The sequence below is a fragment of the Lacerta agilis genome, chromosome 9, assembly GCF_009819535.1.
Source record: "Lacerta agilis isolate rLacAgi1 chromosome 9, rLacAgi1.pri, whole genome shotgun sequence".
Classification (NCBI taxonomy): domain Eukaryota; kingdom Metazoa; phylum Chordata; class Lepidosauria; order Squamata; family Lacertidae; genus Lacerta; species Lacerta agilis.
In genome coordinates, this window is record NC_046320.1 from 4,407,209 (window position 1) to 4,418,981 (window position 11,773).

The following is an 11,773-nucleotide window of genomic DNA, read 5'->3' on the forward strand; positions in this document are numbered from 1 at the left end:
TCTCCCCTCACCCAGCTTGTGCCCTTGATTTTTTTTGCGCTGGGACAACGGCCCCCCCTGGCCTGCCATTCTACACCACACACTGTAAACAGCTGCATACCGCATGTGGCAGGTGCCAGGGGCGGGTGTGCCCCTGGGATGTTGCGGGCACAGAGGCGCAGAAGGTGAATGGAGCCCACGCCCAGCCCCTGCTGCCGCCGCCAAGTGGAGCTGCGCTCTGCCCCTGCCTGCCTGCGGCCCTTGGTGAATGCAACAAGCATATGCCCAAAGGGCACACGCAAACTGCCTTCCAGTCCTGTGCCACTTTGTGATGCTGCAAGGCTGCATGAGGAGGACACAACAGGCATGCGCCCTGAAAAGGAAGGGCCCACGTCTGTTTCATCCTTCTCACACAAGCTGTCAGAACAGCATGAGTACACTCCTTGGGTGTGTAGTCGCTGTGCCTGCCAAGGGCCACAGGGGTGCAGGGGGTGGGGCTGGAATAAAATGCGCCCCCCCCCCCGCAAATACTCCTCTGGCCCTCCTCATGTGACGCCACTGTCTGTCAGGGGTTCTTTCACTTGTGATTCCTGCATTGCAGAGGGTTGGGCTAGATGATGCCTTGGGATCCCTTCCAATTCTACAGTTCCATGATTCTATGATTCACCCCAATGGCTGCTCCCTCTTTCCAGCCCAGCCTCCTCTGCCTTGACCTCTTATTTCACCACATTGCTCTTGCCTGCTGTGACAACTGCTGGATTCCAGGGTGCAATGGGAAGCTCAGCCAAAAGGCTTCTCACGCAAAGCTGGACAATCTTTAACCAGAGTTTGACCTGACCTGTCACAAGCTGCAGTGCTGCTACTGACCAGGGACGTTGGAGTCTGATCACCTGCTTGAACCAACATTGGCCTTCCTTTTCTTCCTCCTTGCCTCAGGTCTGGCCTATGTGGTTACCTAACCACATTTGGATTGCTCTCCTGCCTCTTCTCGCCTTGCACAACAGGTGCATATGCTAAGTTAAATGCACAGAAATAATCATCACCACTCCAACAGAAACACAAGACCTCTTCTTTCTCCTGGTGGGGTGGGCTTTGGCCAAGTCCCCTGCATGTCTGCTCAGTCTGCTGTCAGAGTGCTAACCGGGGATGGTGGGCAACTTCAAGGCCCCTAACTTTCCTTCGTATGATTCTTCGTCTTCGAACTGGACAGCTTTACTCTCTTTGGAAGTTCTTGGAAACCTCTGCCCTTTGTAGTTGGACATTGGGGCTCAGGCAGGAAGACTAGAGAAACATCAAGCAGTTGCATTTGGGTGATATTAAACTAAGTGTAGACCCACAGAAATCAATGAACATGACTAATTTCGGCCCATTAATTTTGATTGGTTTACTCTGAGCAAAACCTGGTTTAATACCACTCATTGTTTTGTTCCAATTTGCTGAGCTGAGTTAGTGCAAACTATACATTTCAACAAGCAGAAGTCTTTTTAGTTTGGTGAATTTCTCTTGCAATGACCAAGGGCTTGCTTTGATAAAAAAAAAGTGAAACCATCAAATTTTATTCAATGCAGCATTACAAATCAAGACAAGGCAAAAACCACAACAGCTCAAGAACACTTGGAATGTGCTTGTGGTGACCAACAAGGCTGTGGCTGGCTGATGTGGGCCGTTTTCTTTGCTTCCACCACAATCTGGAGTGGAGTGGAGTGGGGTGTTTTTATTGGGCTTCCTCCAATACTAGCTGTTTGTTAGTCCAGCCTTGGCTGCGAAGATGAGGATTTGGCCAGCGAAAGAGGACGTGGATTGGACAATCTGAGGGCAGTGCATAAAATGACCTTTGGAACTGCTCAGCGCAACATATCCACTGGGGGAAGAAAGAGATCTAGACAGAAAATCCCGACTGGATTAGCTACGGCACTGGTCAAGACTCCAGTTCCTTCGCCCATCTGAGCTACACAGGTGTGTATTGTGCTAAAGCTGTAAACGTTTGCGTGGTTGCCTGTTGGCAAGTCCCAGCAAACATGCTGGGATTCACCTCCAAGTCAACATGCATAGATTTCCTCTGCAGGCCTTTTCCTGCATCATCCTTTTTTATTTTTTTTATTTTATTGGAGTTCAAAACACATTTTACTGACATACGAAACACATACATTTACATCCACACAACACACTACCCTATCTTCACGACAGAAAACATACCTGCATTACTCTATATAACACCTACCTGTACTATACATATCCACATACCTACACAGCTACCCCACACAGACACCCACCAAGTGACTGGACTTCCAGCCATTCTTGTTACGCTACTTTATTTTTCCAACTAGCTTAAACACATTTCATTATTTCTTTAGTCTCTTCTTCTATCTTGACTTTACTCTCCTTTTCCTCTAACCATATTCTGGATTCACTCAATATCTTCTTTTTCCACATAAATTTTGATGTATTCCTTAAAGATAGCCCACTCCTTATTCACTTTTTGTACCATTTATCCTCCCTGTTAGTTGAGCAATAGGGAAGTGTTCCATCATTTTAGATAGCCAGTCTGTTTTAGCATCATCCTATTATAAGGTAGCATAGCAATGTTTCATTTTACCTATTTACTATAAGTCTGCTGTGTGCTAGTTGTTGTATAGGGGATATTGGATAGAGATGGTCCCAGCTGGGAAAGCACACCATCTTCCTTAGAGGACGAAGGCAGGCAGGGAAGTGGATTTTGACCATAAGTAGCAGGGATGGGATATGGGGAAACCTGCAGAAGCAGAAATGGGGTCTGGGTGGACTCTGCTATCTGTCCCAAATGTGGTCTGAAGGTGCCTGGGGCCATTGGTGGGCTGAGACTGGATCTGGCCAGGGCCTGGAAGCTTACTGCAGAGTCGTATGGTGGAATTATTATTATTATTATTATTATTATTATTATTATTATTATTATTATATGAATCTGGAGGAGAACTCCCCTGCCCACCCCTTAAAAAAATAAGTTTAAGAAGATTGTCCATAAGTTATAGCACACTTTTGCTGGTGTGGGCGATCTGGGAAGGTTTCCCCACTCTCCACAAAAAGAAAGAAGGAAGCAGTTTGGAAGATTATGGCAGGCATTTGAAAAGTTTCTACAACTGGTTAATATTAGCGACTGTGGTACAGTCTCTGCTGCTTCTCCACAAAAATGTCAAAGAATAGATTTCTATATTCCTATGATGTAGAAGAAGAGGAGTTTGGATTTGATATCCCGCTTTATCACTACCCGAAGGAGTCTCAAAGCGGCTCACATTCTCCTTTCCCTTCCTCCCCCACAACAAACACTCTGTGAGGAGAGTGGGGCTGAGAGACTTCAGAGAAGTGTGACTAGCCCAAGGTCACCCAGCAGCTGCATGTGGAGGAGCAGAGACGCGAACCCGGTTCCCCAGATTACGAGTCTACCGCTCTTAACCACTACACCACGCTGGCTCTCTCTAGAACATTTATTATAGGATGGCAGCCTCATACCTGGCATTGCTCAGGAATTCTGAGACACCAAACACACACACACACACACAATATAAAAAACCAGCACCGTTGTGAAAGGTTCAGCTCACGATCTTGATTCAAATTGGCATCCACTTGTCTCCAAACAGAGGCAAAAACCTGCTCCTTGATCTCAGTAGCCATTATGCAAAATTCAATTACGATACTTTAAGAAGTGTCCAGATGCAGAACAAACAAACAACTTCCCGAAACTTTCCAAAATATATAGCAGATGGAGAATGTGTTTTTATTGACTATTGCAAGTTCATTGGCAACCAGTCATGACCAGTAATGAAAGGTCATCATTGGCAATCAGCTCGGTGCCTGAGAGCAGAGAGATGCAGAAAGACACTGAAAATGGCAATGCAAGTAGGAAGCAGATGGAGGGCTTCGTGAAAGGAGCAGTGGTTAAATTAAAAATAATAGCAAATGCATTTTTAATGGTTGCATGAATCAGCCCCAATTAAGGAAGGTCATGCATTGCCTCCATATACATTGTGTCTAGCTGTTTTAGAATAATAGTACTGTAGAGTTGGAGGGGATCCCGGTGGTCATCTAGTCCAGCCCCCTGCAATACAGGAATCCCAACTAAAGCATCACTGACAGGTGGCCACCCGATCTCTGCTTAAAAACTTCCGAGGAGGGAGAGTTCACCACCTTCCGAGGGAGTGGTAGTTTGATTTAACAACCATGGAAACTGGTATTACTCATAGAGTGACGTCCTTACAGACTAGAGCTGGGGATATGTGGCCGCCCAAGAGTGTTTGGATTCCATGTCCTATCAGCCCCAGCTAGACTGGTCAATGGTCAGAGATGGTGGGAGTTGTAACCCATCAGCATCTGGAGGGACCACCTGTCTCCCCGCGCTGACACAGACTTCCACTCGCTAACCCTGCCTCCTGGGCTGTCCTTTGGCTAATTTCAGGAGGGTTTCTTACCCGTCCACCCTGCCCCCATTTGCCATGTCGCTGGTGGGAAGCCTGGGCACCATCTCGGCCGCAGAAGCCCTCATTGCCATTGCTGTTTTCTGCCTGATCTTCATCGCTATCAAATCCCTCCGGACGCAGGTTCCACAGGGCCTAAAGAGTCTCCCAGGGCCATGGGGCTACCCATTCATTGGCAACATGTTGGATCTGGGGCAGAACCCCCACTTGAGTCTGACGCAAATGAGCCAGAAGTACGGAGATGTGATGAAGATCCGTATTGGCATGAGGCCGGTGGTAGTGCTAAGTGGTCTCGAGACCATCAAGCAGGCCTTGGTGAGGCAAGGAGGAGACTTCATGGGCCGTCCTGACCTGTTCAGCTCCCGCCTCGTGTCAGGAGGCAACAGCCTGGCTTTCGGCACGGACTCTGGGGAGGTGTGGCAGATGCGCCGGAAACTGGCCCAGAGTGCCCTCAAAAGCTTCGCTGCTTCCCCCAGCCCTGATTCCTCCTCCACCTGCCTATTGGAAGAGCACGTCTCCAAAGAGGCCAGCTACCTGGTGATGAAACTGCAGCAGGTGATGCTGGAGAAGAAGAGCCTCGACCCTTACCGCTACCTGGTGGTCTCTGTGGCCAATGTCATCTGTGCCATTTGCTTTGGCAAGCGCTACAGCCACGAAGACGAGGAGCTGCTCAGCATAGTGAATGTGAGCGAGGAGTTTGTGGAGTTTGCATCCTCCGGCAACCCGGCTGACTACATCCCTGCCCTCCGGTACCTCCCGAGCAACAACGTGCAGAAGTTTAAGGCCATCAACCAACGCTTCACCACCTTCCTGCAGAAGATCATCCAAGAGCACTACGAGAGCTTCAGCAAGGTAAGGGATGCAGGGAACTGCTTCATGCCAGGTTGGGCTATGAGTCCTTCTGGCATAGCTGTCAAGTTTCGGATATGAAAATAAGGGATCAGCACCCTCACCTGTCCCGGGGACAGTATACGGTTCTCAGGGACAGTCCACGCCGCGGTAATCCCCCCAGGCTACAAATTAATTTACACCAGGCTACACGCCATCATCTTTCCCCACCTCAGGGTCTCTTTTCCAGGGAGTCTTCTCTTCTCATGCGATGCTTCAGGATCTGTCCTTCCGGTGAGCAGCCAGGGCCGATGTCCTTCAGAATGGACACCACTCCCATGGCCTGCCTGACACTACTCAGGGTCTCACTAAAATCAACCATCTGAATGGTCCTGGACCGCTCTTATTTTATGATTTCCAAAAATTGAGCTCTGAACTTTTCCTAGTTCATAAAATTATGATTATCTTCCCAGTAACTACCACCCCTCACTTCTGGGCACTTGGAACTTAAGGAAGTGAATTTGCTCAGTGCCCTTTAGAACATCCATTATTCCTTATCTCCCAACTTTGTGCTATATAGCTCATTAGCAATCTGAGTGCCCCTATACACAGGGCCTAAGTGGCATTCTGCCTCCTCGGGACCTGCTAAGAGACGCTGAGGATTAGGGAGAGCAGCTGCTTCCTTTGAAATAAGGGAATTTTAAGGGATATCAAAAATAAGGGAGAGCAGCGGGAAACAGCTTGTAATAAGGGAATTTCCCGCCAAAAAAGGGGATACTTGACAGCTATGCCTTCTGTCTCACCATTGTCCATTTTGACTGGCAGCAGTGGCTCTCCATGGTTCCAGGCAGGAAATATTTCCAGCCCTTCCCAGAGATGCCAGTGAGGATTGAACCGGGGATCTTCTACCTCTGAGCTATGGCCCTTCTCTATATAATGAACTAAGGCAGGCATAGGCAAACTCGGCCCTCCAGGTGTTTTGGGACTACAACTCCCATCGTCCCTGACCACTGGTCCTGCTAGCTGGGGATGATGGGAGTTGTTGCCCCAAAACATCTGGAGGGCCGAGTTTGCCTATGCCTGAACTAAAGAATTCCCAGATAGGCCATGAAATGTTATGCCCTCCATGTTACTTTTCTTCCACCTTCTGATTGCATTCCATCTTGTATGTGATGGCCACCACATGGTTGGTTGTTGTTAAAAAAAACTAAACAAAACCAGAGTCAACACTAGAAAAACCTCAATGAAATTTCATTTTAAGAATGCGTACCCATTAAAATCCAATGAAAATGCATGCCTTAACAAATACAGGCTGTCCTTGCTGTCAAATCACAAGAGCAGTACCAGAAAAACAACAACTGGGAAGCCACGAACTGGCCATAATTGCGAACTGAGTCTCTCTTCCTTCCCAGGACAGCATCCGGGACATCACAGACTCCCTCATCGACCAAAGCCAAGAATACACAAAGCTTCAACTCTCATCAGAAAAAGTAGTGTGCCTCGTCAATGACATCTTTGGGGCAGGTAAGGAGGTTTTGAGAAGCGGCTCACCAAAACCACGGCAGGGTGATTATATCAGAGCTGGAAAGGATGTCAAAATCATAAACAGTTGAGGGAGCTGGGTCTGTTCAGCCTGGAGAAAAGAACCACCTTAAAATATCTGAAGGGCTTCCCCGTGGAAGATGGAGCAAGCTTGTTTTCTGGTGCTCCAGAAGGGAGGTTCAGAACCAATGGATTCTTATGACATGAAAGGAGGTTCCAACTAAACATTCAGAAGAACTTTCTGGTGATAGGAGCCATGGAACAGGTTTCCTTGGAAGGTTGCATGGCCATTCTTGAACTGTGAATCTTGCAATCCAGAGGGTTGGACTAAATGACCCTTGGAGGTCTCTTCCACCTCTACAACACAGTGCATAGTTAAACTATGGAACTTTCTCCCACAAGAGGCAGAGGTGGCCACAAACCTGGATGGCTTTAAAAGGGGATTGGACAAAATCATGGAGGAGGAGGCTATCAGTGGCTACCAACCCTGCCACTCAAAGTAGACACTACTGAGCTCAAAGGACCAATGGTCTGACTCATTATTGGTGGAGTTTGGTAAATGCAAGCAGTGGCGGGCAGGTAAGGAATAGTCTGGTAAGGCTGCTTGTGGAAAGGATAAAGAAAACTTAAGGTTTGTTACTCTTAGCAAAAAAAAAAAAAAAAAAAAAAAAAGCTGTTCGGAGTCTTTGTGACCAAGATGGAGCCAAGAGGTTAACACAAGCACAGGTTAACTCGTACTCATACTGACCAAAACTTAGAGAAGAAGCAGGAAGGAAGTCAGGCCTGGGAGAAGCAGCAGGTTTTACAAACAATTAATTGTAAGGACGTGGGTGGCACTGTGGGTTAAACCACAGAGCCTAGGGCTTGCCAATCAGAAGGTTGGTGGTTTGAATCCCTGTGACGGGGTGAGCTCCTGTTGCTCGGTCCCAGCTCCTGCCAACCTAGCAATTCGAAAGCACGTCAAAGTGCAAGTAGATAAATAGGTACCGCTCTGGCGGGAAGGTAAACAGCATTTCCGTGCACTGCTCTGGTTCGCCAGAAGCGGCTTTGTCATGCTGGCCACATGACCCGGAAGCTGTATGCCGGCTCCCTTGGCCAGTAAAGCGAGATGAGCGCCGCAACCCCAGAGTCGTCCGTGACTGGACCTAATGGTCAGGGGTACCTTTACCTTTTACTAATTGTAAGGTAAATTGTAAGGTTCACCAGAAGCGGCTTAGTCATGCTGGCCACATGACCCGGAAGCTGTCTGTGGACAAATGCCGGCTCCCTCGGCCTATAGAGCAAGATGAGCGCGCAACCCCAGAGTCGTCCGCGACTGGACCTAATGGTTGGGGTACCTTTACCTTTAATTGTAAGTTAGCTCCCCAGTTCTCTTTGGTCTGTCTTGAATCTCCCCACAGGCCGCTTCTTTGGATGAACCTGAGCTCTGGTATTATGAACATCTGGGAGACGAACAGATATGTGTCCCCATTCTCAACAGCATGTCTAATTATATACACACTCACTCAGATGGGAACTATTGAGACTTGGATACTATTTAATTGATGCAGACTAAAATTATATTCACCTTTAAAAATGGAGGTTCACTTTTTTTGAAAAAGAGGCTTTTGGTTTATTTGTTTCTTTAAAAAAAAAACAACGCTCTGTCCCCCCCCCCCAGGGTTTGACACAGTGACCACAGCCTTGTCCTGGTGCCTCATGTATCTTGTTGTCTATTCAGAAATCCAAAAGAAGATTCAGGAAGAAATAGGTAAAACTGTGTTTATAATAGTTCGCACGTCTCTTTGGCAGACTGGATCCCAGTTTCTTTCTCTCCTCTTTAACCTAGATGGCTTTAAAAGACAAATTCGTGGAGGAAAGGGCTCTCGGTGGCTCCTAGCCGCAACGGCTCTGCTCTGCCTCCATAGTCAGAAGTAGCAATACTTCTGAATACCAGTTGCTGGGAACCACAGGAGGGGAGAAGGCCCTTGTGCTCGGGTGCTGCTTGCTGGTTTCGCAGAATGGGCATCTGGTTGGCCCTTGTGAGAACAGGAGGGTGGACTAGATGGGCCACTGGCCTGATCCAGTGGAGTCTTCTGATGTCCTTATGCTTAACCTGTAGATGAGAGCATTGGCCGAGAGCGCAAGCCCCGGCTGTCGGACCGTCCCATGATGCCTTACACCGAAGCCTTCATCCTGGAGGTGTTCAGGCACTCCTCCTTCCTGCCCTTCACGATCCCTCACTGGTAAGTCCTGGGCCTTCCAAAGAGACATGCAGACCCATCCCTATCCCCCAGCTCATGTCCACAAGGGGCCTCATCCTCAGCCTGTGCCTTCCTTGCATCTACATGGGGTGGGTCATCTGGTATGGAAGTATCAGCATCTTCAGGGTTTCCACCTTTCAAAAATGAAGAAAACTCCAGGCCTTCATGGTCAGGGAGAGAAACGTCTGACTGGTCAATCTTTAAGGACAATGCATGGCAGCCTAGGATGATTGGAGTGGGTTCCTTCTTGTTTTGTCTTTACTGGTGGCTAATATGACTTGACCTTGGCCACCGCAGTAGGGGGCAGGGTTTTTTTTCAGCCCGTGGGGGCAGATTTGTGCCTTCTGGGGATCAAACGGATGGGATCAGAGGGGAAATGGGCAGGGTCAGAGAAGACCAAAACTGAAACTGCCCTATTAATCTCCATCCCTTTCCCCATTGCATGGCGTTCATTTCATTCCTACAGCCTCCCAAATTCCATTTGATATTCCTTCCACTCTTCCATCCCTTCAGATGCTTTGTGGGGTTTTCCCAATGAATACGTTTATTTCCCATTTCAGTACAACCAAAGACACCGTTTTGAATGGCTACTACATCCCAAAGGACCTCTGTGTCTTTGTCAACCAGTGGCAAGTCAACCATGATGAGTAAGTGTATCTCAGCCCTTGGGAAGACATGTTCCCCACACCTTGTGCATGCACAGTGTACCGATCAGTCATATTCCTTAGCACTCATTTAAGCAGGGATGGGGAATTGGGTGCTCTCTGGATATTGTTGGGCTCCAATTCCTGTAAGTCCCAGCATGTAGTCAGAGATTATGTGAGTTGGAGTCCAACAACATCTGGAGGGCTGCAGGTTCCCTATCCCTGATTTTAAGTGTGAATATGTTACAGACCTACTGGTAAAGGTTCTGGGTGCCAGAGTTTGTGAGTGCAAGTCACCCAAAATTCTTGGAGTCAGTAAAAGTTAGAATTGATCAAAGTTTGACTGAACTGTGCCAAAGACGGAAATCCCTGGGCTTAGTTTATGTTTACAAGCCAGACCAGCTCCCTGAGGGAGGGTCATTAGGAGGACAGAAGAAGATGATGGCCAGTCATTAACCCTCAAGGAAAGCCATTGACAAGGCAAAACACTCTCTGCTGAGAACATACCAGAGATGGGAGGGGTTAGGTCCAGTTGTGTCCGACTCTGAGGTTGCGGTGCTCATCTCACTTTACTGGCTGAGGGAGCCGGTGTACAGCTTCCGGGTCATGTGGCCAGCATGACTAAGCTGCTTCTGGCGAACCAGAGCAGTGCATGGAAACGCTGCTTACCTTCCCGCCAGAGTGGTACCTATTTATCTACTTGCACTTTGACGTGCTTTCGAACTGCTAGGTTGGCAGGAGCAGGGACTGAGCAACGGGAGCTCACCCTGTTGCGGGGATTTGAACCGCCGACCTTCTGATCAGCAAGCCCTAGGCTCTGAATTGGCCAATTTTAGTTTCTTTCAGTTTTCCATTCTTAAATTCAGTTATCTGCATTAGTTCAAATTCTTCTTTTAAAAAAATGTCCTCATGAAAATAATTCAACAAATTTCTCCTTGTAGACACATATCTGTATGAAACCTTGCCTGATCTACACATTTTTGCTAAACTGTCCCTCTCGATATAATGCATGCTTATATCATTCTCACCAATATATGCATTCCCAGGCATGTTTTACTCCAGTTTAATCATTTTTCTACTTGGCCAGAGAACTGTGTTACAAAATTCAGGAAAGCGTGAGTTTAAAGGAAGGCTGTGCTTCAGATAGTGTATTGTTTCAGAGTGTCCTTATGCAAACTGAATCCATATTTTTCTCTCATCTCTGCTTGAGGCAAGGAGTTTGCATGCTCATTCATTCATTCATTCATTCATTCAAAAAATGCTCCTTTTCCAGAACCCTTTGGGAATCCCCTTCCTCCTTTAAGCCAGAGCGATTCCTGACTGCCAACGGCAAGGGCGTCAACCGGGATGAGAGCGAGAAGGTCCTGGCATTTGGCCTGGGGAAGAGGAGGTGCATTGGAGAGCCTCTGGCCCGGTGGCAGGTCTTCCTCTTCTTAGCCACTTTGCTCCAGCAGCTGCAGTTCAGTGTCCCGGACGGGGTGGAGGTGGACATGACCCCTCGCTATGGCCTCTCCATGAAGCATAAACGATGCGAGCACTTCCAAGTAAAACGGCGCTTCCCACAGAGGAGCCATGAGTGAACGGCAAAGACACAACTCCGTGTAAGGGGTGGGGAGCAACACATCTGTCTATGCCTGTGCACAGGCATCTTGCATCTATTACTTAAAAACAAAAACAAAAAGCAAGCAAAGATTAATTATGCTGGGGGGAAAGTGCAATGAAATATTCATTTCAGGAGAAATTCACACAAGAATGTTGGTGAGTTTTCACAAGGAATTAAATGTACACCTAATAGCAAACTGATTTACTTATTTTATTTTATTTATTAAATTCCTATACCGCCCTTCACCTGATGATCACAGGGCGGTTCACAATATAATGTCGAAATAGGAAGAATGGAAATTCAGGTTGGAAATTAAGAAACTCAGAGAAACTTAAATGGACTGGTTTACCCATCCCTACCCCTGGCGTAGATCATAACTTCCCATTGTACTGAGCAAACAGATATATTGTCTGTCCAACACACCCATTATAAGCAGCAATCCAATGTGCACTTACTTGGGAGTGAGAAAAGTTGACTTCTGTGAGT

General features: G+C 47.5%; 1 protein-coding gene across 1 annotated transcript; it reads left to right on the plus strand.

Annotated features, from left to right (window-relative positions):
* Nucleotides 1–1,832: 1,832 nt before the first annotated feature.
* Nucleotides 1,833–11,391, plus strand: LOC117053106 (cytochrome P450 1A5-like). Its single transcript, XM_033160625.1, has 7 exons — nucleotides 1,833–1,935; nucleotides 4,409–5,279; nucleotides 6,668–6,779; nucleotides 8,458–8,547; nucleotides 8,899–9,022; nucleotides 9,601–9,687; nucleotides 10,958–11,391. Exons 2-7 carry the CDS (start codon nucleotides 4,446–4,448, stop codon nucleotides 11,262–11,264), a joined length of 1,554 nt encoding a protein of 517 aa, XP_033016516.1. The 5' UTR covers nucleotides 1,833–1,935; nucleotides 4,409–4,445; the 3' UTR covers nucleotides 11,265–11,391.
* The last annotated feature ends 382 nt before the right edge of the window (nucleotides 11,392–11,773 follow it).

Bases quoted from the DNA above. Each gene is read 5' to 3' on its own strand.
- LOC117053106 (XM_033160625.1), top strand. From the start codon at position 4,446: ATGTCGCTGGTGGGAAGCCTGGGCACCATCTCGGCCGCAGAAGCCCTC. The intron at 5,280-6,667 runs GTAAGGGATGCA...CTTCCTTCCCAG, and splicing joins ACTACGAGAGCTTCAGCAAG to GACAGCATCCGGGACATCAC. The intron at 9,023-9,600 runs GTAAGTCCTGGG...TTCCCATTTCAG, and splicing joins CCCTTCACGATCCCTCACTG to TACAACCAAAGACACCGTTT.